This window comes from Propithecus coquereli, unplaced genomic scaffold (genome assembly GCF_000956105.1).
Source record: "Propithecus coquereli isolate 6110/MARCELLA unplaced genomic scaffold, Pcoq_1.0 Scaffold301, whole genome shotgun sequence".
NCBI classification, from domain to species: Eukaryota; Metazoa; Chordata; class Mammalia; order Primates; family Indriidae; genus Propithecus; species Propithecus coquereli.
Genome location: NW_012148631.1, coordinates 4086713 through 4110864, shown reverse-complemented (window position 1 = coordinate 4110864; position 24152 = coordinate 4086713). Strand labels below are relative to the sequence as shown.

At 53.5% G+C, this 24152-nt stretch overlaps 1 protein-coding gene across 2 annotated transcripts in view; it reads right to left on the bottom strand.

The window, feature by feature from the left end:
- ERGIC1 (endoplasmic reticulum-golgi intermediate compartment 1) overlaps positions 1-24152 on the bottom strand; it is a 106772-nt gene that overhangs the window by 2145 nt on the left and 80475 nt on the right. The window contains exons 6-9 of one of the 2 annotated variants that reach the window (XM_012649715.1): positions 23759-23863; positions 19006-19066; positions 14352-14452; positions 11460-11582 (exon numbers count right to left, since the gene is read on the bottom strand). In XM_012649715.1, coding sequence (XP_012505169.1) covers positions 11460-11582; positions 14352-14452; positions 19006-19066; positions 23759-23863 — 390 coding nt within the window. Of the gene's footprint in view, positions 1-11459; positions 11583-14351; positions 14453-19005; positions 19067-22392; positions 23173-23758; positions 23864-24152 lie in introns of those variants that run through there. The other variant, XM_012649716.1, reaches the window with a different exon arrangement.

The following is a 24152-nucleotide window of genomic DNA, read 5'->3' as shown; positions in this document are numbered from 1 at the left end:
TGATAATATTTAATAATAAAATAATTATCACCAACACCAGCTCCTTTAACTCCCGTATTAACCCTATGAACGAAGAAGGGAATTATTAGACCCATTTCACAGTTGAGGAAACTGAGGTTTGTGTGTTAACTTGCCTAAGTTCACTAAGTAAGTAGCAGAGCTGTGACTTGAACTCAGGTATGTCTTGACCCTGGAGCCTGTGGTCTTAACCTCTACTCCAAACTTATCAGATGTTTATAATCCCATTTTCAGATGAGGAATGGAGGTTCTGAAAGGCAGCTCCCTGGGCCCAAGGTCACATAGCCAGGACGTGGCCGTCCTGGGACTTGATGGGTAATAAGAAAATAATCCTACCAATAAGTGAAAAATTACAACTAAGGCAAGTGATACAAGTGGCCGAGAGGCCTACAGGGCTACCAGAAAGCTTACATTAAGGCAGGTTTCTAATGGCGCTACTGACACTGGGGCCAGCTAATTCTCCATGGTCGGGGCTGTCCTATGCATTGAAGGATGTTTAGCAGCATCCCTGGCCATGACCCATGGGATGCCAGTAGTGCCCTCACCCCCATGCTGTGACAAATGACTCCAAACATTGCCAAATGTACCCAGGAGGCGAAAATCGCCCAGATGATAATGAATGTCACTTGTATGTGTATACGTCATAACTCTCTGCCACATGATAATATGATATAATAACCACAATAAAACAGACAATACCTGTGTGGCACCTTCTCTGTGCCAGGCATGGTTTGAAGTGTTTCATGCCTACCTCGATCAATCCTCAGCTCATCCCCAGGAGGTAGGTACTATTCTTATACCTATTTTACAGCCAAGGAAACTGAGGCACAGAGACCCCGAAGCTCTTGTCCAACGCCACAGCAGGCGGCTCAGCTGCGGTTCAAAATTTCTGAGTCTGTGTTCTTTTTTTTTTTTGAGACAGAGTCTCACTCTTTTGCCTGGGCTAGAGTGCCGTGGCATCATCCTAGCTCACAGCAACCTCAAACTCCTGGGCTCAAGCGATCCTTCTGCCTCAGCCTCCCGAGTAGCTAGGACTACAGGCATGCGCCACCATGCCCGGCTAATTTTTTTTTTTTTCTATATAGTTGTCCGATTAATTTCTTTGTATTTTTAGTAGAGACGGTGTCTTGCTCTTGCTCAGGCTGGTTTCGAACTCCTGAGCTCAAACAATCCGCCCGCCTGGGCCTCCCAGAGTGCTAAGATTACAGGCGTGAGCTACCGCGCCGGGCCTGAGTCTGTGCTCTTAACGCGACACCCTGCTGCTTCTCAGGCACGACGGGCCCCGCCTAACTGAATCACTAACTTAGCTCTGAAGTCCTCACAGCTCCATTTGGGACTAATTAAACTAACATTATGTTTTACTCAAAATTTTATAGCCTACAACTTGCTTTCTGATAACTTAAAAGAATCAGAATATGACTCCCACTGCTTCACTTGACCAACCTAAAACAAAACAAAACACCCCACAAAGTATGGATGCTGGAAGACGAAAGGAGTACAAAGATCTGCCAGAAAGCTCTAAACATACCTCCCCCTTGAGCACCGACTTGATGTCACTCATAAGAACCAGCAGCACCACCCCCACCCCATGCCTAGGAGCAGCGGGAACACTGCAGCCCGTGAAGGAGGTGCCTTGTAGCTGACACACCCACGGGGCCCAGAGAGGGAAATGACTTGTCCAACGTCACCCAATGCCGGAGGCAGAGCCAAGTCTGGCTGCCTCCAGAGCTCTTGCTCTTTCCCCTATGCCAGATTTAAGGGACATTTAAATGACCACAAGACTCACTTAAATGAAGCCAACAGTTGGGCAGCCCCAGAGGGCCCCTAAGGCTGCTAGCGGCCCCGGAGGCATCATCGCTGGTGGGCAGCCAGCCACTGACACACAACCACCAGGGGACTCTCTGGGAGCCAGCAGCGCCTTAATGGATTGACTGTGGCCAAGTGGTGGGACGCCAGGAGACAGGGAAGACAAGAGGGAAGTGCAAATTGAACCGGCGTTTATTTTTGAAACGATATTTCCATGAGATGAGCTAAGCAGAGGCCCAGGACAGACAGAGCAGGTCTGTACGGATGGGCCGTAAGCGCAGCAGCTGGCATTCCAGTAATGACAGCCCGAGAAACCGGAGCAGTCCCCCAGGGAGTGAAGGGGACCAGGGGTGCGGGGGGATTATTTTGAAGTGTTTTAAGCGGGCAAGGCCTCTCCTCACCAGCCTCGGAGCATGACGCAGGGGTACTTTTCAGGGAAGATGACGGCAGGGGAGCTGGTTTATTTCGGAAGAGTGGATCAGATGATGGGAGATTTTATACCACAGAACGCTTTTAGGGCTTGGATCAGAAGACAGGAAAATGTGACTTAAGTGCAATGAAGCAAAAAATAAAAAATAACCACACACACACACACACACATCTGTATTCATCTACGCACTATTTGGAACTGAGTGCCTGTGACTCACATACACCTGGCACCCAGTCTGGACTCTCCTTTCACTGGGCTGGCCAGAGAACATGAAGACGACACAGGCACTGAGGTCCACAAGAAAACACATAGCCTGTGGGGAAACTGAGGCCCTGGGAGCACGGCAGCTGCTAAGCAACTGGCCCAGTCACAGAGTGAGTTACTGTCAGCCTTCAGGCTAAGGGGGGACCCGCAGCGAGCCCCCATGTGTATCCACTGATGCCACCCAACTCAGCAGCGCCCACTACCCTGCATCTGGTGCAGGCCTGGGCAAGGCCGAGGGGTGTGGGGAGGGGAAATCATGACGTGTTCCGGGGGGCTCTTCAAAGCGGGCTAGAGAATTCTAGCCCATGTTGCCACAGCCCCCCAACTTTCGCTATTTTGTCTTTAACCTGCCCAGGGCTCCGTGACATGCTCACACCCCTAGGTGGTGACTGGTGTGAGGTGAAGCGGGGCTCCCAGGTGTGGAGCTCCCTGGATTCTGGTCTGTGGGAGGACACAGGAACCCCCAGTACCAGGGAGTCACCACACCTGGACTCACCCAGGGAAGCGGTCAGTCGTGGCCACCCCGTTCCTGAGAAGGTCACCGTTCCCATGTCTGAAACACGGGGAAATGCGGCCACAGGCTGCACCAGGTAGGAAGTGTGTCTTTGGATCCAGGCCCTCCGTTGGCAGTGGCAAGACAACAGGCTGTGCCATGTTTCTGACTCCTTGGATGATGTGGGGAAACCGGAATCAAGAGCAGATGTCAGGAGGCTGGAGGGAATGCTGAAGGGACCTCAAGAGCTGACAGGTGGGAGGGCAGGGGTGCAGCTGGCAAGAGGGAGGATGGTGACTCCACATCTCCCTGACCTGCGGGACGGGGCCCAAGAGGAACATGAATCAATGAAAACAAGAATGAAGCGAATCGCACCCACGGCACTTGCCTCCCACACAGGAGAGCCAGGAGAGCCTGTCTGGGGGTGCCGTGGGCGAGGCAGGGGGATGTCACCTCCTCACTGTCCCTGATGAGGACTGGGGAGGCACCAGGTCTTCTCTGCTGCGGCAGCAGGACACCAAGTTGTGCATTACTTACTAACTCTAACCACGGGAGAGCCTTTCTGGGCCTCGGTTTCTTCATCTAGAAAATGGGAAAGCCACTCCTACCTTGCTGATTGTTGTACTGCAGAAAACACGCACCTGCCACTTAGTAGGTGCTCAGTAAATAACACCAACTCTTATCTTTCAGTTCATCAGAAGGCTCCAATCTTGTTGCTAAGATCTGAGATTTTCTGTACCTGAGACCCACTTTAATTAAAAAACCGGGTAAAATACCACTTATTCCCCAGAACAGACATTTGGGTCTCAATTCCTATTCTCTGTCTGGCACGTGAAGCGGGGGCAAGTCAAGTGAAGGAAGACAGGACAGCAAGTGTCCCAGGCGCCAGAGGCAGGTTCCTAGCAGTTGCCAAGGGCCCTGGCACTGACCCTCCAAGCAACCCATTCAACAGATGAGGCAGCTGAGGCCCGCACAGGGTATTTCCTCAGGCGAGTGCCAAAGAGTGTCTGTGAGGAAGAACAGCCCTCTGGGCAAAGCGCCTTAGGCCAGAGGGCGTTTGCATTCTTTGGCAGTCGGGGAGCTCCCTGAATCTCACTACGGCCCTGCATCAACCCCATGGCTTAAGGTCTCCTTTCTCTGAATGCCTAAGGGAGAGAAGCAGCAAAGCTAACTGATCCGTGTTTGTTGAATGAGTAAAGGAGTGAACAAGTGAGAATTAATGAGGAGTGGGTAAGTGAGTTGGAGAGTGAGTGAGTGAATAGATGCATGAATGAATCACTCCTTCGTGACAGGCACGGGAGAATTCCACGCCCAGGGCAGGGACAAAGGTGACTCACTCGCGGGAGTGCAGCTAGGAGCTGGGGGAAGGCAGTGCTGTTGGAAAGGAGGGCCTAGAGGAGGAGACTCAGGACGGGGCAGGCAGGAGGCACCTCTCCCCCCCTTGATCGCTGCGCCTGCAAGACCCCTAGACCTGGAAGTGCAGCCTGGGGCCCAGGGCGCACCATGATGCCATGCAGAGAGCCTGGGCTTTGCAGTCCAGCAGAACTTGGCTTGGACGCCTCCTGTCTGTGTGTTCTTGCACCACCACAGCTCCCCATGCCTCAGTTTCCTTATTTTTAAAAACAGGAAGACTAAGTCTCGCCCCTTAGGACTGTTGCGGCAATGAACCAGAGTGGCGACGTACGCACTGGGATGCCTGTTCCCTTGGTCCCTCGCCACTGCCATGCTATTGTATCTCCCGACCCGGCCGCAAGGCGGGGGGCAACCTGGGGTGGGGGTTCCTCCCTGCAGGGGATCAGGGAGCAGGGCCGCTGAGCCAGGAAGGGCCACCATGGCCAACGCATGCAACCCTACTCTGGTCAGCAGCCACAACTCCGGACATAAAAACAAGGACAATTTGATATCCAGGCCGCGGTGAGTCTGCGAGAAGCACACGAATTTGCGTTCATCAGAAGTCGTCTATAATGCCCCTTTGTTCTTAGCCAGAGACTTCCTCCCGAAGGTTCTATCAGCTTCCCGGCCTTCCACTGTGACTAGAACGGAGTCAGTTCACCTACCTTTAAAAGGTGTGTGTGTCTGTGTTTTCCTTACGTTTTAGTTACAGTTCCTAACTCCTCATGACACGGAAAGGTGCCCCAGCCACGCTGGCAGCAGAGCTGAATGTCCGCAGTGAAGCAGCGCCACACACACCACCGTGGGAGGGAAGACTCTGGGCTCTGGAGTAAACATTCCTGGGGTCCCCTCCCAGCTTTGTGACCCTGGCCGGGAAAGCCAGCTGACCCCTCTGAGCCTTAGTTTCCCCCGTCTGTAGAATGGGGCCCGCTGTGAGGATGGAGATGACGCCGTCAGCTGCCCGCCATGCCATAAGCACCTGGGCACCGTCCAGCCGCTTTCCTCGTGTAGTCAGCATTGCTTTAAAAGCCTGTGGCCAAGGCACAGTATGAGGAAATAAATAATGAATCGGAGTCCCACCAGATGCCAGCGGCGGCAGACAGGCTGGAGCCAGGGATGAGAACACCAAAGTCGCGGAGGCAGAGGTGGGGGTTGTTGTGGGAGGGAAGCGGATGACTGGGCCCTGGACAGGCTGGGGTCGGGGAGGAAAGTGTGCGGCCTCACGCCTTCCAGGCCCTCACGCCTTACAGACCTTCACCCTCACCCCCGAGCCTAGGGCGCTGGGGAGAGTGCAGGCCTCTTCCTGCCATTTTTACAGTGGGTACAGCTGCAAAACATCCACCCTCGCCACCCCAACAAACCCCACCCTGCATGAGCACCTACTATGTGCCTGGCCTGAGACGGTGCCTTCTTCTGTTTCTCACTCAATCCTGGAGCCTGCTAGGGGACCCTCACTTCACAGACAAGGACACAGAGGCTCAGAGAGGGTCACAGGGTTACCAAGTAAGCAAAGGTCACTAAAATCCAGGTTTGGGGCGCTGCAAAGGGCCTGCTTTTTCTGTTTGGCCACCTTAACTCACTCCCACTGGAAGACTCCCCTCAGCCCCTCTCTCCATGTCAGGACAGCTTCTATGAATGGAGTTTGTTTTCTCAATTTCATTAAGGATTACATATCAAATATTCTGAATTAAGGGAGCCCCATCTCAAAGCCTACTTTGCAAAACGGAGCCCTCTGTCTTATATTCCTTTTAAGCCACAGAACCTGCCTTAGAAAAGAGAGCGCCAGGAGCTCTGAGTCTGTGTTCAGACCCAGCTGGAGCAATCTGTCTGTCCCTGGTACACAGCCCTCTGAAGATTTAGTTCGGCTCTGAACTAAAGGATCTGAAGTTTTTTGCACATTTCCAGATCTGAATCATCAAGCTAATTTGGGTTCTGTTCTGTTCCTCGGATAACAAAAATTGTTGTCTTGGGGGGTGGTGGACCAAGGTACACCTCTCCATCTGTCTGTTCATTGTTTAACACCTAGTTACTACCCACCTGCACTGTACCAGGTCTGGAGACCAGAGACGACCAAGACCCAGTCTTCCTGGAGCTCGCAGTCTGGGGAGGACAGGCACTGGGGAAGTCTGAGCAGGACAGGTCGGGGCAGAGAGGAGAGGCTCCGGCTACCCACAGGAGGCTCTGAAGGTTGTCCTGCCACTCCAGCGGCAAGGCTGTCTTTTTCCAACTCACACAAGGTAAAATCTCAGTCTCCTGTCGTTTCTTCTTAACAACTCCCCACCCCTTTATCTCCCCTGGCCCAGAACCTGCTGCCTTTTGTTTCTGGCAAATGCTTGCAGAAGTTCAAACGGATGAACAAAAGGTAATCAGATAGGGGCAGGAAAACTTGCAAACTATCAGCAGAGTAGCCTTCGAGGGACATTTGCTCGCTTTTACGGGTCATATGAGTGTGGCTGTGATTTCAGCATGCATGCTCACAGCTTTGCTTTGCTTCCTGGTTCCCAGGATGAAAGCCACTGTATCAAATGATCCTCGTGTCCTACCAAGGGCTCCGCGACTTCCGGGGCCGCTTTTGCTGCAACACCCTTGAGAACCCTTGTTTTGGAACACGGAAGCTCCCAAGCTGGGGCAGGTGGCAGGGGATGCCGCAGAGGCAGGTGCGGGGGTCGGATCCCAGCCCTGCCGTTTACTGGCTGTGTGATCGTGGATGAGTTTCTTTACCTCCCTGAGCCTCCGTTCAACTTGTCTATAAAACAGGAACAATATCATTTGCCTTGGAAAGTTGCTGGGAGGGTTAAAGGAGATAATTGTACAATTACCCGGCAAGTAGTAGGTGCTTAATAAGAGTAACTATATGATCACTTCTTTGTCTTTTTTGTTTTTTTTCAAGAGACGGAATCTTGCTCTGTCGCCCTGGCTAGAGGGCAGTGGCATCATCATAGCTCACTGCAACCTCAAACTCTTGAGCTCAAGCGATCCTCCTGCCTCAGCCTCTCAAGTAGCTGGGACCACAGGCACATGCCACCATGCCTGGCTAATGATCACTTCTTTAAGCGCCTGTCCCTTATACATTTCTGAGCACCTGTGTCCAGTCCAGGCCTTATGCCGGAAGGTGGGGACAGAGGTAAATCAGACCTGAAGGTTATAAGCAGACCTGGCAACCAGAAGTGCAGTCTAGAGTTCGCGGGAGAGTTTGTGGGAAGGTGGCAGAGAGGAGTGTTGGCAGGTGGGCCTCCTACGGCAACCTCCCTCATTCCCAGGATAAGCCTTGGCCGAGGGGGCCGAGCGCCACCTGAGTTACATGAGCTGCACAACTCTTCATGAATGGCGGGTTTTCAGTAGCGTTCGACAAGAGGATGTCCTCGCCATCCGGTACTTTTTGGTGGGTAAAACTTGTCACAGCCATATTGGCCCAATTTGGCACTTGGTGACTTCTGGCTGTTCCTCCAAAATAAAATAAAACATGCAAGCAAAGAGATCTGACACCTCCAAAGCCATCCAATCTGTCACCACAACCCACTTGAAGGCAATCTCAGAGAAGGAGCTTCGGCAAGTGCAGGGGACAAATGTGGGTGTGTGGGAGGGGAGCACTTGGAAGGGGATTACTCGCATGATGTCACACGCGATCTGTTTATTCCCTTGGCGGTGGAATTTTCTGGTACAGCACACAGCACAGGTCTGAGCAGGGTGCCCTGGGTGCCTGGAGAGAGGAACTCCAGACAGCCTGGCTGAAGGCGTCCAGGAGGAGGGACCGTTGAGGCTGGGGGGAAACAAGTCCTTCCCAGACGACAAGACCCTGGGGGACAGCCTGGAATAAGCCAGGTACTGGACACTTGGTGGTATATCTGGGTGGCCCCACCTGCCCTCATTCCAGCCCACCCACAGCTGCCTCCCCGCCCTGCGGCCGCCACATGACGACATCCTGGCCTAAGCCCCTCTCGGCAGCAGCCCCTGTGAGAAGCTATTTGCAGAGGCCCACCATTTGGGGCTGGGGCTTTGCACGCAAGTGTTTGATTTTAAAAGGAGAGAAAGAGAAGCCACAGCAGGTGCCTCCACTTCTACCCCGGCCCCACCCCACCCTCGGAGGGCTCCCAGGGATCTTTGTGTCGTGTGTGTATGTGTGTGTCTGAGTGTTAGCGTCATCCCCGCATCTGCTGCCCTGTGACAAGGGCCTTTGAAGCCCCACAATGACGCCATCTGCCAGGGACAGCCGGCTGGCTCGCTCACTCGGAGCTGACCCCTCGGTTGCCATGGCAACCAAGGTGGCAGCATGGGGCCTTCAGAAAAACCACCCAGGCTAATGATGTCAGGAGGCTCCCTGCAGCAGCGTGGCCCACAAGCCTGGGGGCTCCATTGGGCCCTGCTTGAGTGGAGGTAGACGGGCAGAGACGGAGGACAGGCTGGTGGCCAAGGGGGGGACGAGAAGGAAAAGGAGTCATGGAGGCGTCTGGGCTCTGGGGGATGAAGGAAGGGTCTTCCCCTGTAGCTTCTTGGAACCTCCTGCTCTCAGAACGTCAGTGGCTCACCTCAACCTGACCTGTCCATCACCTGTCAAAGGAAGCCACATGGCTTCATAAGACATGTTATACTGGGCACCTCTGCACACACATTCCCTTTCCTCGGACTCTTCCTCCTTACCCTTCCAGACCCATCTCAGGGTTTCCTTCTTGGAGCTTTCCAGACAAAAGGGACAGCGCCTCCTCTCTGCGGGCTGTGCCTGGTGCACATCTCCACCACAGCCCCGCCGAATGGGACTGCCCTTCTCTGCGTGCTCGCCCATCCTCCCCACCAGCTGGGAGCTCCTTCAGGGTAGGCATGGTACATTCTAGCAAATGCTAAACGAATAAATGAAGTCACTTTGTTTCTCAGCCACTTGCCAAGTGATTTCAACACCCAGAGTCTCAGCTGCCTTCCGTACAGGAGTGAACGGAAAGGGGGACGTGGAAGAACCTTCTCCACCCTGCAGTGAGGTGTGTGCGGGGGTCTCTGCTGCCATCAATGCTACGGGCCCCAGGGCCTCTGAGGAGTAGACCACGTCTGCATGGAGGCACCGGGGCACCCACTTGGTGTCTGGCTTATTCTGGGTAGGCAGCAGGAGCACCGAAATAAGAGTCAGCACCAGGACCCGCTTGGGGTGTGCTAGAGGGGCTTGGGTAAAATCATTTGCTCGCAAATCCCGAGATCTGGGGGCCACAGGGTTGGTGCACCTCTCTCCAGAGTGGCTGCACCAGTTTCCCTATGCGCCCGGAGTACACATGGGTCCCTACAGCTTCATATCCTCCCAATCTTTGCGGTAGCAGGTTGTTAATTTCTGCCAGTCTGATAGGATTGAATTGGGTCTTGTTGTTTTCAATCTCATTTCCCTAATTCTAGTGAACTCTTGGGCACCTTTTTTCTGCCACTAGGGGCTCCTCTGTGAACGGATGGTCCTCAGCCCTTACCCATTTTTCTTTTTGGTTGTTTAACTTTTTCTTACTGATCTGTAGGAGTTCTTGATACATAAATTCTGAAGATTACTCCTTTCTCGTGTGTGTGGCAAATATCTTTTCCCAATCTGAGTGGTGTCTCAGCTTTACGTTACATGCTGTGTGTTGAACAGAAGTTCAACAACTTGGCTTCTCAGAACCTCCCGCTCACAGGAGGCCTCACTGTTATGTGGTCAAAAAGCACAGCAAAGAGCTGTTGCAAGGTCCATATACAGGCACCAGACGTATAACGCCCTTTTTATATCTGCACAGAGCTTCCCCTTTCGTGATCGCCCTTGAATCCCACAAGGCCCTACGAGGTGGCAAGAGCAGGCACGACCACTGCTGTGTCGTAGACTAGAAGAGGGAGGCTTGTCAGGGACATCCCACCCTCTGCCTCCCAGCACCACTCTTCCCTCTTCCAGACGCTGGCCCCTGACTCTTCCCCTGAGGACCCCCACGGCTCACAATCTTTGTCCCTATGATCTGGATGGGGTTGGCTCCAGAGGGGGCACGAGGCCTAAGCCTGGCCAACCAGAGCCCTCCACTCCCCAGGTCACAAGGATGGGCCGATGAGAGCACCGGCCTTTCTAGGCCCTGGGGTGGAATTACTGAGAAACAGGACATTTCTACTGGGAAGTTCCATTTGAGAATGAAGCCAGCACAGAGGGACAAAAGATGGAGAGAGATACAGTCCTGACAATGTTCGCAGCTGGATCCCACCATGCCTGAGGCCCACCTAACCCCCAAGCCAGCTCCAGGCATGGGTCTGGATCTTCCATAACAGAGTCCTGACAAATACTGACCTAGTTACTGCAGGAAATGAAAGAGCCGGGACTAGACCACTGATCTTGAACCACTATTGGAAGTGTGAAGAGGTAAAGAAGCATAAGGGCCTTTCAATGCTATGTCTGTCTTTAGGCCTCAGTTTCCAAATCTGTGAGGTAGGAAGGATTACCCTGTCTCTTTCACCTCAGCAGACTCTGGCTTACCCAACATCTCTTGGGCCTCCTGGCTGAAGTAGGGCACTCTGCTTCTCCTGTTCCGACCCCAAGGACACATGAATGGGAGGCCAGGAAACAGTATACTTGAGAGAAATATTCAGCATAGAAGAAAACTGACATCAGCTTGAAGCTGCCCAGAGAGAACTGGGCATGGTAGAGACATGGCAAGAAAGAAAGAGAACGGGGAGGGAGGGAGGAAAGCAAAGACCCGACCACATCAGCAGCCATAACTGGAAATTAGGCATGGAAAAAAAATGAGTGAAATCTTCACTGTAAAATTTAGACATGAAATGATAAAGCCTGCTAAGAATAATTTCTGTAAAAACAAAACTGGAGAAAATCATAAACATCCAGTGGAGTCATAGGTAGATTTGCTACAGGAATTAAATGGATCTAGCGGCATTCCTGCCTGGATAATATTTTCTGGATGAAACGTCCCTGGTACTGATGTGTTTCTGATAACATCGCTCAACATCCTTGGGGTCCAAGCCTGCTGCTTTCAGCCAGAGCCCCAAGCCCTGCAGGGCTCCGTCCTGTTTCGGCAAGAACAGGGGCCCGAGGGAAGGGAGCCCACGGCGGGCACTCACCGTGGTGATGAACCTGTACAGCGGTTGCCGTCTCTCTGTGTACTTGACCGTGATGGGGCTGAGGTCATAGCGGAACCAGATGGCAGGGATGATGCGGCCCGTGTGGCTGTAGGCAACATACTCCTGGGGTACAGGAAGTGGGGAGGACGTGAGAATCAGAAGCACAAACTGTCTCACGGTGGGTGTGGGTTGAATTGCGGAGGGCCCCTGGCAACCCTCGAGAAAGGGCTGTCCTCCCTCTCTCCCCCACGGAGCCAGACTCCCCCAGCCCCTTCCCCACGTCCCTTCCCCTGCGGGTCCCAGGCTCTGCCATCAGCATCTGGGAGTTTTTGCCCCTGTGGCTGTTAGAAATTGACCATGCAAGCTGGAAGCAGCACCAGAATCAAAATACGAATGTGAAAGCAGAGATGTAAAAGGAGAAGTGTGATTTTGGGCTCAGTCTGGGTAAAGGCCTATTCCCCCTTCCACTCCTAGGCTGCGCCGAAGCCGTCCATTCATTCAATGACAGTTTGCTGGGCAGCTCTGCTGTGCCGGCGCCTGGCTGGCCTTGCTGGCTGCTGGGGACCCTGAGGTGAGCAAGCCCTCCCCTCTGCCCCGAGGGGGCCACAGTCTGGAGAAGGAGGCTGGACATAAAAATACCCCAACACTGTAACATTATGTATGTGGGATGAAGGGACATGGAGCATCGAGGGGGCCATGAACGAGTGACGAATTCTCTCCAAGGGCGTTTGGAAGACTTACAGAGGAGGAGACATTCTGAGCCACGCACGCCAGACAAGAAGGCATCCCAACAGCTGTGTATATGTGTATGTGTATATGCGTGCATGCATGTGTGTGTATGTGTATGCGTGTGTGTGTGTGTGTGTGTGACAGAGAGAGAGAGAGATGAGTGTAAAGGCCATGTGGGGAGTGAGGAACATCACGAAACTGGAAAGCGGGAGGGCCTGGCCCTGCCACAAACCTCCCTGAGACTGCACACAGCAGGGACCTACAGGACGCTAAGGGGCTGAGCTAACAGTGCATCTCTGGGCCAGTCCCTGCCTCCCTTGGGGCCTTGGTTTCCCCATCTAAACACTGAGGGGTCGGGATGATGACCTGTGGGATCTTTCCAGGTTGGCCACTCGAGGGTGCTGAAAGCCTCTGGGCTCTTCTCACTTGTCTGCAACAACTGGAGACAAAGCCCACTACCGGGGCGCCCACCCCCAGCCCCAAATGCTGGGCGTAGGCAGCTCTGAGACCTGCTCGCCCTGCGGGAGCACTGTGGCTCGCTCACAGGGTGAGTGGGGCCAGGGCCACAGAGAACGCCGGGCAAGTGGTTCTCGCTGCTGGGTCCTTGCCACAGCCTTGGGGGAAGGAGCCTTGAGCACAGAAAGATTAGCTTTCTATAGCGAGGGATGATGGGGCAGGGTGACTGTGTGGGTCACAAGCCCAGAGCTGAGGGTCAGAGAAAAACAGTGAAAAACAGTAGCAGTCAATATCATTTGCCCAAAGCCTTCTTTGTGGGCTAAGGATTTTTGAAAACATTGCCTCATTTGACACCATCCTCATTTTACAAATGAATAAGCTGAGGCAGAGAGTGGTCACGTGATGTGTCCTGGGTCACACAGCTAGCGAGTGACGGAGCTGGGATTTGAACTGGCAGTGTGGTCCCGAGCCTACGCTCTCCCTGCTTGGACTGCATCTGTGTTTTCCCATCTGTTAGCTGCTGTCAGCAATTGAGGGTTATGATGAGATGCCCATCATGAAACAGTGAGTAAAAGAAACAGGATTTTCCTTGGAGAGTTATGCTGAACACCCATGTAGGGTGGACTGGAGCACAGGGACTAAGTCACCTGACAGAGAGCAGCTCCCAGGTGGGCGGACACAGCACCTTGCTCAGACTGAGCGGGTGAGGTCATCAAGAGGCCAGGCTCGGGAGCCCATGGAGAACCTGGTTCTAATCCCCACTCGGCCACTTTATAGCTCTACAACCACCTCTTAGTGACTCAAGGGCCAAATCTGTAAAATGGGGACAAAATAGTCCCAGTGTCAGAGCTGTCATGACGGTTAAAAAGGATGATGAAGGCAGAGAGCTTGGCATGTCTTGTCCACTGTAAGTACTCAATAAATGACAGCTACCACTCCTACTATAACATTAATATAGTTAATTGTGCTAAACAATGTATTACTTATAAGGTCTCTGGGAAGCCCTGAAAAGACGAAAAAGGAGAGTTCCGGTGGCAAATGGAAAAACCCCTCCAGAAGGGCCTGGCAGAGGCATCTCAACCAGCAGGCCTCAAGCATCCCCGGGCACTGGCAGGACCATCTCTGAGCAAGCCGCAGGCTATCTTGGCTTGAAACCGCTAACTATCGGGTCTTCCCACTCCGCTGACGCTGACCGTGCTCTGCCTCCCGCCCGGGGCCTGCTTCCTTCTCCATGACTTGAGTGTTGGGGTCCTGGGACACCCCTGTTAATCAACAGCAAATTAATCAACAGTCACGTGGTGTGACTCACCAGTCTCAAAATTTTGGATAAAGTGCTTGTGCCCCAGAGCCGGAGCGTCGTTGTGTGCTGACCAATCACAGAGTCTGAAGGGCGGGGACCCACGCTGGGCCGCTGAGACATTTGCAACCCTGGGGCATTCGGGGGAGGCTGCCTGCCTTCTCCTTCTCAAACAGATGACACCCTATCTCCTGGTTAGATCTTCTCTGCTTGACCCTGAGAGCGTGACAATGGCAGGGACTAGGCCTTTCTTCTTTACCCAGAGACACAGCCTGGCCCTGGCAGACCCCCAAGAAAGGCCTCCAAAAAGGAAGCAGCAGAAATCATTGCATGGGCGCAGCCCCCGTCACCTCTGCTCTCCGCCAGCAGAGGGCGCGGCTGCATGCAGCTGCCGGCCATCGCCCACGCACCTTGTTGGCCACCGTGTACTGGTAGGAGTACCGCTGCTTGCCGCTCTTGTCCTCGTAAACCGTGGGCACGATCTTCAGGATGTAGTCGTGGGAGGCCAGGGCTGCAGGAAGGACACACAGCAAGATGAAGCGGGGGGCGGCACTGCCTGCTGACAGCTCTGTGTGGTTTCAATCCTAACCCTAAACCCTCTTGGTACTGCAGGAAGCTCATTCCCTGTATTTTTACCACCAAACGACCCCTCTTCGTCTTCTCCCCTTAGATTCCAGGACCTAAGAGATTCTACCCATCAGGGTCTTTACCCCTGCACTGTATATAATATCAGACAGAATTCTGGAACTAACCCAAATGTGTATCAATAGGGCCACATTAAAGAGTGGGTGCGAGGAGAGGCTATCCTCCCAGAGGTGTGGTGAAGCAAAAAGAACAGGTGCACGACTTGCTTCCATGAACTGGAGGCAGGTATGTGAACACTCTCTTGGTGTGTGAATGTACAGAATTATCTGGAAAGATACCCAAGAAATCACAAGCAGCTTTAGTCTCCGGAGAAGAAGAGAGAATTTGAGAAAGACCCCATTTCATTGTGCACCCTCTGGTATTGTCTGAATATGTTCGCGTTTAAAACAAATTGTTTCTCTTTTAAAAAGAAAGAGCCCACCAACCAGAACACCGCATCTACACAGCTGATTAATCAATCTTCTTCCCTGTTTTCAGTTAATGGCAGATCAGCTCTTTCCGGACCGGGAGGCTGCAGGGGGCAGGGTGGAGCCTTACTCATCTGCGTGTCCCCAGAGCCCTGTGCAGGGCCTGGCACGGAGCGGACCGCGGCAAATGCTTGCTGAATGAACGAACGGATGGCAGGATGACTGGACAGAGGTATGAATGGGAGAACAGATGAATCAGCTGCTGATAAGCATGAGGTAACCGGAATCAAACGCTGGGCTGATATAATGCTGGCCCAACGCCGCCGAGTATCACCCAGGAAAGGCCTGCTGATCATCCTGGGCCTCTGGGATGCTAAGAGAAGCTCGTGGACCTTCTAGAATCTCAGGTCAGGGACCACAGAGCTACAACAACACAGAAATTCAGACCTGTGGGTTCTAATACTGGTCTCAGAGTTGAGTCAGTCGTCTTCTGAAAGAGGGCTGGGATGCAGGCAGCGTTCACGGCCCTGACACTCCCTCCCTGCCTCTCCCTGCCGGTGCTGCGTCGCAGTGAGGAAAGGAAGTGCTTCCTGAGTTGTTCTGAGTCGATTCCTCTGAAAACCCAGGAAAAGCCCTGCAGCCTCCGAGCTAAGTCCGTGAAGCCCCAACACCCCGCCGCTCAATGGTTCTCAGGTGTCAGGAGCACTCGGATCACCTGGGATTAAGAGGCAGACACCCGAACCTTATCCCTGGAGAGACCCACTCAGTGGGCCCAGGGTGGGCTTGGAATCTGCACTTAAAGCAGGGCCCAGAGACCGCACTGACATACGGTGTCCCAAATGCCTGTCGCCCTGGGTTAAAGACCTGAAGGAATGAAAGAGCAAATGCCTTACCAAAATCACACCTGTAATATTTTTTGTTGAAATTTATATGAAACACAGGTGATCACAAAACACAAAACACAAATCACCCATAAATCCAACATCCTCAGAAAACTGGTTCACGCTCTCAGCATAAACTGCCAGGCTTGTGTTTATACATATATTCATGTTTTCCTAAAATAGGATCACACTGTACCTTTTTCTAAGAACATCATAAACATATTTTCAGATCCAAGATACAGAATGTAAGTTCTACAGTTTGGTTTGTCTCACTCACCTCCCCATCCCCAGAACCTAGCCCAATGCCTGGCATATAGTAGGTGCTCAGTAAATGTTTGCTTCCTGCCTGCCAGCGAGGTCCTGACACATCTCGGTCAGCGGCTGCATGCATCCCATGGTGTGGGCAGTTACCGTGCCCCCCACCACTCCCCCGTGGCTGGACACTGACGTGGCTCCTCATTTTCACTCTTATAAACAATGACACAATGAACATTATTTTCCTAGATCTTTGTTCACTCTCTCAATTATTTCCTTAGCTTATTCTCCCACGAGTAGAATGGATGACTCAAAGGCAAATGACCACTTTTAAGGCCTTTGATACAACTTGCCAAATGCCCACTGGAGACTCTTCCCTTAGTGCCACCTGTACGGATCCCTGGCCAGCTGACCGTTTCTAGAGACCGCTGGCTCCAATCTGGTCCAAGCAGGCCCACATTGCCTCCGTGCTCCCTCTCGACACCTTATTATGGCAACATTCAAGCATAAAAAACAGGGAATCCTTTAATGACCGCCCATGTACCTTCCCCAGGTGCAGTAATTATGAGCACACAGCCAGCCTTGTTTCGTCTCCACAGCACCACTGGGGTGGGGCCCGGAATCTGCAGCTTTAAACCAGTAGCCCATAATACACAGGACAAGCTGGTTTCAATCCCAGTCGTTCCTTCAGGACCAATTGCACACTTCAGTTCCACAGTATAGGGCACAATTCCACGTAGGAAAGGTTCACCTTAGATTCTGCCCTAGGGGATCTCGTTCCCGGAGGTAGTTGTTGGCGACGGTGAGAGTGGCTAACATTTATTGAGCACTCACTGCGTGCCAGGCCATGTGCCGAACCCTTTGCACGCATCTCATAAATCCTCATGGCAAGGCTGCAAGGCGGAGAGGATCCTCCCCACTTTATAGATGCAGAAACTGAGGCTGAGAGGAGTTAAATGACTTTCCCAAGGCCACAGGGCTGGGAAACAGTGGAGGAGAACCCTGGGGTCCAAAGTCCTCGTGACCACGCTGCACCGCCATCGGGCAGGGGCTCCCGCACAGCAGCCTCCAGGGTGTGACTGCCTATCCTCTTACCGCGGACTATGCACTTCCTACCCACCGGCGCTGGGTCCTGGGGGCAGGGCGGTGGGCAAAGCACGGTGCTACGTGCTAGCTGGAGCGGCAGCCCAGAGCAACAGAGGGCTGAAAGAACAAGACAGGTTCAGAGAGTGGGACGTGCTAGGAAGAAAAGCAGGCTTGTGTAGGGGTTACTTCGCATAGGGTGGTCCCCCTCCACAAGGTGGTGGCATTTGTACTGAGACCTAAATGACAAGCAGCAGCCCTGTGGCAAGACTTGGGCATGGAGGGACCTGCACAGGCAAAGGCCCAGCAGGGGACCCAGCTTGGGAGCTGAGGACACGAGAGCCAGCCCTGCCTCGGCTGTCTGTTGCTTGATCTAATACTGTTTTCTTTGCACCTAAGGGAAAGCGCCGGAGAAGGCAAGGTTTTCTGTCCACACACCCTCTCTGCTTCGCACGCTCTGGGCCTCCTGAGCACCAGCCTCTTCCAATGTCAGGCAGCTGAGGGCTCCATCCTAGTTGCAAGCATATATGGCTGGCCACTTTGGGACAACACACTACCTTACATGAGAATGACAATGATACCCCACCATATGAACAGTCCTCTAGCCCTGCTACAAGCAGACATTTGCATTAGAGCAAGGAGGTGCTATTGATCAATCAGGAAGCACTGCTGTATACCCATCGGCTGCGGGAGGCAGGAGGGATGGGCACAGGCCCGGCCGGAAGGCACCTGGGAAAGGTGAAGCCAACACCACACATATCAGGGGCACTGCCGTCGTGCTGAAACACGGGAGACAACAGACATTCTCGGTGATCAGACACTGCCCTAAGTAAAGCGCACCCGAGCTTCTAGATGGGCATCTGTGCCCCTGTTACAACTGGAAAGCAATAAAATCGTGGCTACATAATAATGCCAAGCACAAAAATCTGAAGGTAAACTGCTGTCCATGACTTGGAAAAATAAAATGACTTCTGCTCACGGACAGGGATTTCACAGGGACACAGAAAAACGAAAAATTTGATTTGTTGGGGAACAGGTCATGGAGGGATGTTTTCTTTTGCTTGGATCCTTGATGGTGGGAGAGTAAATGTGTTTTAGGAAATAACAAGAAAAGCCATACAGGTGACAAAGGTCAACTCAGGTGAGGAAATAAGAAAAGTCCAGGCAACCTGTCCAGCAGGATCTAGCAATGGCACGCGGGGCACACGGGCCGCACAGGCCCGTTCTGTGCACATGTCCAAGGCCCCATGTGTGTGTAGGCGTGTAGGGGTGTGTGTACTCATGTACACGTGTGGAGATGTGGCGTTCTCCTTAATCTGGGCCAAGGTGGCAGGGAGCAGGGGAGGGAGAGGACTCGAGGAGGAGCCATTCTCCATGGAAGGGGCTCCAGCAGGAGGGGGCGCTGGGGAGGCAGCCAGGTGGTCCGACCTGACTGGGCCACCTACAGACCCGTTCTCACGGTGCCACTTGGAACCAGCATGGATTCGGGTCCTGCCATTGCCCCCTGTGGGATCTCAGGCGATTATCTCAACTAAGAGCAATGACGTGGCAGTAATGACAACAATAATGATAACAGCTGGTACTCACTGAGTGCACACGATGTGCCAAGGGCTGGCACATACCTTCCTGGGGACAAGCTGCTTTTCCTCCCTTCCCCATGAGATGGAGATAATTCCACCTCCCCCCGGCTAGCTATGGGCATGGAGAGCGAGCAGTCTCCCTGGCGTGCCCTCTGCCCTCCTGCCTTCCCGCCTGCTGTGCCCGGGACCCCAGCTGGGACACAGGATACGTACGGTTGGAGGTGAGCCTGTCTGCTCCCCCGAGCGCGTTGAAAGCTCCGTGGACGTTCTGCACCTGTGGGGAAGCACAGTGAGAGGGGGGTCCTCAGGACACCGCCACCTCCAGGCCTGGACCTGGCTGGGGGGACCCGCCAGGCACCACCTGGTCTAGGGACCTTACACCTGTGCAAAAGGAGGAGCCAGCAGGGTTTGTCTTATAGAGAACTTGTGGGGAGCAAGAGACAGCACAGGCCTGGCACACAGTAGGCACTAGCTTGGTTCCCACCTTGAGCACCTACTATGTGCTACTCTGTCCTGGTCACTTCGTGTCATCTCATTTAATCCCCCTAACGATGTATCATTGGACCCATTTCACGGAAGAGTAAACCAAGCCTTGGAAAGACACCAGAACTTGTCCAGCCTGTAAGTGGCTTAGCCAAACTCTGAATTCAGGTCTATCTGACTCCAAGCCTGTGCTCTTTCCAATAACCATGCAGAAAACGCAAGCAAAGTCTGGGTCCCTCCCGAGACGCTCAGAGCCTTCCGAAAGGCCCCTAGAGGAACCCAGGGCAGGGGGGGTTGCCCAGAGCTGCTGGCCTCCCACCAGGCCTCCCTGCTATGGAGAACATACAGTTGTGAAGAGACCCCTCCTCACAGCAGCTGGCCGGGCTATGTCCCCCTGCCAGAGGCTGCTGTCAAGTGGGGTTGAAAACCATATCCCACCACTTCTTAGAAGATGATGGGAAATCAGGTCAGCCTCAACGAGCATCTAAAGCAGGACAAGGCATACCCAGTACATGGAACATGCCACCACGGACATCGTTAACAGGGCCACTGAGCTAGACACCCTGGAGGCCTTCCTGGAGGAAGTGACATTGACACCAAGATCTGGAGAAAAGCCAGAAGTTAATCAGGCAACAGCATGTGCAAAGGCCTCAGCCTGGAGACTGAGGAGCAGACAGGCCCACGTGGCCCCAGGGAGGAAGGGGAGTGAGGTGTGGGAAAGAGCAAACATTAGAGATGTAGGTGGGCACAGGCTCCAGAGAGGGCTGCTCAAGAGCAGCCGGCAGCAGGTGGGTGACCTGGGCCCTGATCCTGGTCTCAGGTGGCTGATGTTTATTGAGCACTTAACTCTCAACAAGCCAAAGGAAGGGAAAGTGTGTACATCTGCTGCCTAGGGCATGACCACCTGCACCCTTTGGCTCTGACCCACGAGGACAGTGCTTACCAGGACCAGAGTGGGAGAATGTCCCCTTCCACTGTAGTGTGTCACAGTTTTATCTCAAATATAACTTTATGATTATTTAACATGTGTCTTCCTCTCTAGACTGGAAGCTCCACACGGGCAGGGGCCACGCTTATCCTCACCAACATGTGCAAGGCCTGGCACACAGTAGGTACTCAGTAAATGTTTGGGGAATGGCTGTGTGGACATCCATGCATGGATGGGTGGGTGGGCCCTAAGTTTTGTGCATCTTTACAAGATCAGGTTTCCACGCTAGTGACTAAGCTCAGGTCTGTGGCTGGCTGGCTGATTTTGCCACCGAACACAGCAATGAGACTGCTCCCCCTTTCTCTTCAGCCTGTCCTCTTCTCCTCTCCCCTCTAACCTGCCTCTGTCTGGGCCCTTCCCTCACCTCCCTGCCTCCAGTCTTGCCTCATGGGCCCATCCTCCCCATGGCAGAGGGGTGCTCTAAGTCACCAAGCTGACCCTGTCGGTCCCCACCTTCCTGAATCTAACACAGGTCTCCTGCCGCATAAAAACCCCAGCTCCCTGCTTCAGGTGGACGCTTCTGAGCCCTTTCAGCCAACTTTGAGGACATTAGGACTCTGTTCCCTGGGCCTCTGGCATCTCACATATAGAACATCATGCTGGAGTCACACTTTTTGATCTATTTTTCTGAAAGTAGCCTCAAGGGGATTGTATGACAATGACAAGTTGGGTGCTCTAGGAGAGGAGTGATGTTTGATACGCCCCCTGCCTGGACCCATTTCCATGTCATGTCTGGCCAAATCCCTCTCACCCTTCAGGGCTTGGCTTAGATGTCACTTTAACGGTCACCTTGTCTGGGAAGCCCAGGTTGGGGACTACCTTCCCTTCCTAACACCATTGTCCAGAATCCTGAGTTTCTCTCATCTTTAGCAATCCTTGCTCTGTATTATCATGTTTATCTATATTTACTCTCTTCTTCGCTAGGAGGTGAGAACCCTGTATCATTTATTCATCACTATAACCCAGGGCCTGGCACAGAGCAGAGAATTCCCACAGGGCCTGATGAATACATGACTATATGAGGCACAGCAAAGGAAGACTCAGGGCCAGACACACCTGGTTTCTTATAAGCTGTGTGACCCTGGACAATTTATGAAACCTCTCTGATCCAGTTTCCTTATCAGGGAAAATAAATCCTGTCCCGCAACCCTATGGGAGTTTTTGTGAAGATTAAAAAAGGCATCATCTACAACGCTGCTCTCCAGGTGGGAAAGCGCCCTGTAGGCTGAAGAGGTCAAAAGTCCCCCATGCGCAAGGAGTGTGCTGTGGTGCAGACTGGGATCAAATTCTGGCTGTGCCACAAATGAGGTGCATGACCTTGGGCATGTGACTCTGTACCTCAGTTTACCCATGTGCACCCAGGTTCACAGTGCCTACCTTCCAGGGCTGCTGCAAGGATTTGGCGAGTTGCTGGGTACCAAGGCAGCTAAGACGTTGCCCAAAATGGAGGGCCCCTGTCCCATGCGGGGGTAACCACCCTGTGTCTGTCTGTTCCACAGACGTGTGAGCCCTCTGCAGGCCAGCAGCATGTTTTATCCTTCAGGCCTGGCACTGAACAAGGGCACAGATAACAACAACAGTACTAACTAATTGCAATGACCAATTAAACATTGTTCCAAGAGCTTTATTAATGCATTCTGTTTTCACAACAATTCTATGAAGCAGGTACTACTATTGTCCCCATTTTATAGATGAGATAACTGAGGCCTAGAAAGAAAAGCAAATTTTCCAGGAATAAATAATTTGTCTAGGTGGGAGAGTCAATATTTGAACCCAGAAAGGCAGGCCCAGGAACCCAGGCTCCTAACCTCCCCATGACAGTCCCTTGGATGGAGAGAGGATAGGGTGTGGGGGGCAGATCCCACGTGAATCTGCCTGCAGGGGTGAGCCCACAGTCCAGGGCGGGCGGTGCTTCACAGAGAATGTGGGCAGGGAGTCTGGCCATGGCACGCAGGAGGCCAGGCCTCCCCCGCTCCTGAGCTCTGTGTCCGAGACGAAAACCCCCAAGGCCAGCAAAGCAATGGAAAGGTGTTGACGGTGCCTCGGGCCAGGCACAGGCACCCAGGGGGAAGAAAACACGAGCAAGCGTGACGAGTGGACGAAGAAAACCTGGGAGTGCGAGTGTGCCGGGGGGGGGGGGGTGTGTGCTCGGGCACGCGTGCAAGGGAGGCAATGCCAGTAGTGGGCTCTGAAGCTGGACTGTCTGGATTCGAACCCAGGCTCTGCAACAGACTGCAGCCTCTCTGTGGTTTACTCAGTTTCCCTCTCTGTAAAATGGGACAGTAACAGTACCTACCTCTCGGGCTGCTAAGAGACTAAAGGAAGACTGTGCTTATAAAGCATGGCGCTTGACACAGAGAGCATTCAACCAGGGTCGGGAATTCTTGTTTCCAATGGTACATACGTGTGGGTGGGGGCATGTGTGCGTGCGTGTGCGTGTGCATGTGTGTGTGTGTGTGTGCGCGTGCGCACATGAGAGAGAGAGGGTCTGTATTTGAGAGGCCCCAGCCCGGGTGAGTCGGTGCACGTCTCCAGGTGGTGTGTGTGCAGGGAAGTCTCAGGGTACACACAAGCACGCGTATGTCGGGCACAGCTCTGAATGTGTCTGGGCAGATACGTGCACGTATGTGTTGTGGTGCTACGCGTGTGCGCTGATGGGCGCGTGCGGGCCTGTGTGCACATCGTTATGCCAGGAGGTACCCACTGAGCAACCTCAACCAGGAAATCAGGAATCTCATCAAGCAGGGGTGGGGCAGGACCTGGGGGTTCCAATCCCAGCAACGTGGCCCAGAGCAACGATGTTCCCCTTCTGAGCCTGGATCCCCGTTGTCCAACAGGGTGTGACAGAATTTACCTCCAGGACGGCTGTGGGAGTGGAGCAGAGAGAGCAGCGGAGCCCCCACCTGCAGCTGGCAGAGAGCAGGTGGGAGCGTTTGGGCCTTTACTGCAAGTTCAAAGCGAAGAGTCCGCTGGCGCGGCTGCCATGGGTAGGAAACTGTCGACTGGAACTGCCAAAGGTGGTCCTCTTGAACATGATAAGGTTTCTCAAAATATTCCATTTGCCACATTACCCCTATTTACTGGGGTGGGCACTGAGCATGGGCAGAGACGGCTGTGTGGGCAGTGGGCTGGAGTCGGACTGACGCGCTCAGTCCTCTGACCCTGGACAGAGGGCTTCTCTAGGCCCAGCATCCACGTCTGCAAAATGCGGTGTTCCCACCCACCTTAAGTGGCTGCACTCGGTACTTGTCATTAAAGGTGAGTCCCGCCCCCTCTCCGGCCCCCAGGTGTCAGCCCGAGCTCCCAAGCCCAGGACACCGCCAACGGGACTGCAGCCGAGCACGCGGGAGGAACGAGGCGCTGGCCGATGAGTGCAGAGCCGCAAATGGAGTGACCCCGGAGGAAGGCATGTCCCTGTACCCAGGGAGGACACCCGGTGACACAGCTTCTGCACGCCCACCACTGGCCACACCACCTCGAGTGTCCCCTGCTCACCTGTAGCGTGTCTCCAAAGGAGAGCTTGTGGATGACATGTGTCATGTCTGGGTTCTGTGGCTGCGCTGTGGCACTGTGTGTGGACACGTGGAAGTTGCCAGGGACCTGGGGGAGAAATGCAAGATTTAGGAGTTTGGTTGACCATCCTAGGGAGTGGGGTGCAGGGCTTCACCCCGTGTGGATCAGCCAGTCCCGAGCTTGGATCCCGGCTTGTATCATTTCCAACTGTGCACAGCTTACCTCTCTGAGCCCCGGTTCCTCACCCGTAGAATGGGGGCACTGACAGCAGCTACCCGAGGGGGGTGGCTGGGACTGTCTGCTGAAAGAAGGACGTGAAGTGCCTCCCTGGTGGCTGACACAAGCCAGGACTCCAGCAGCAGCTCTTCCCCTCCAG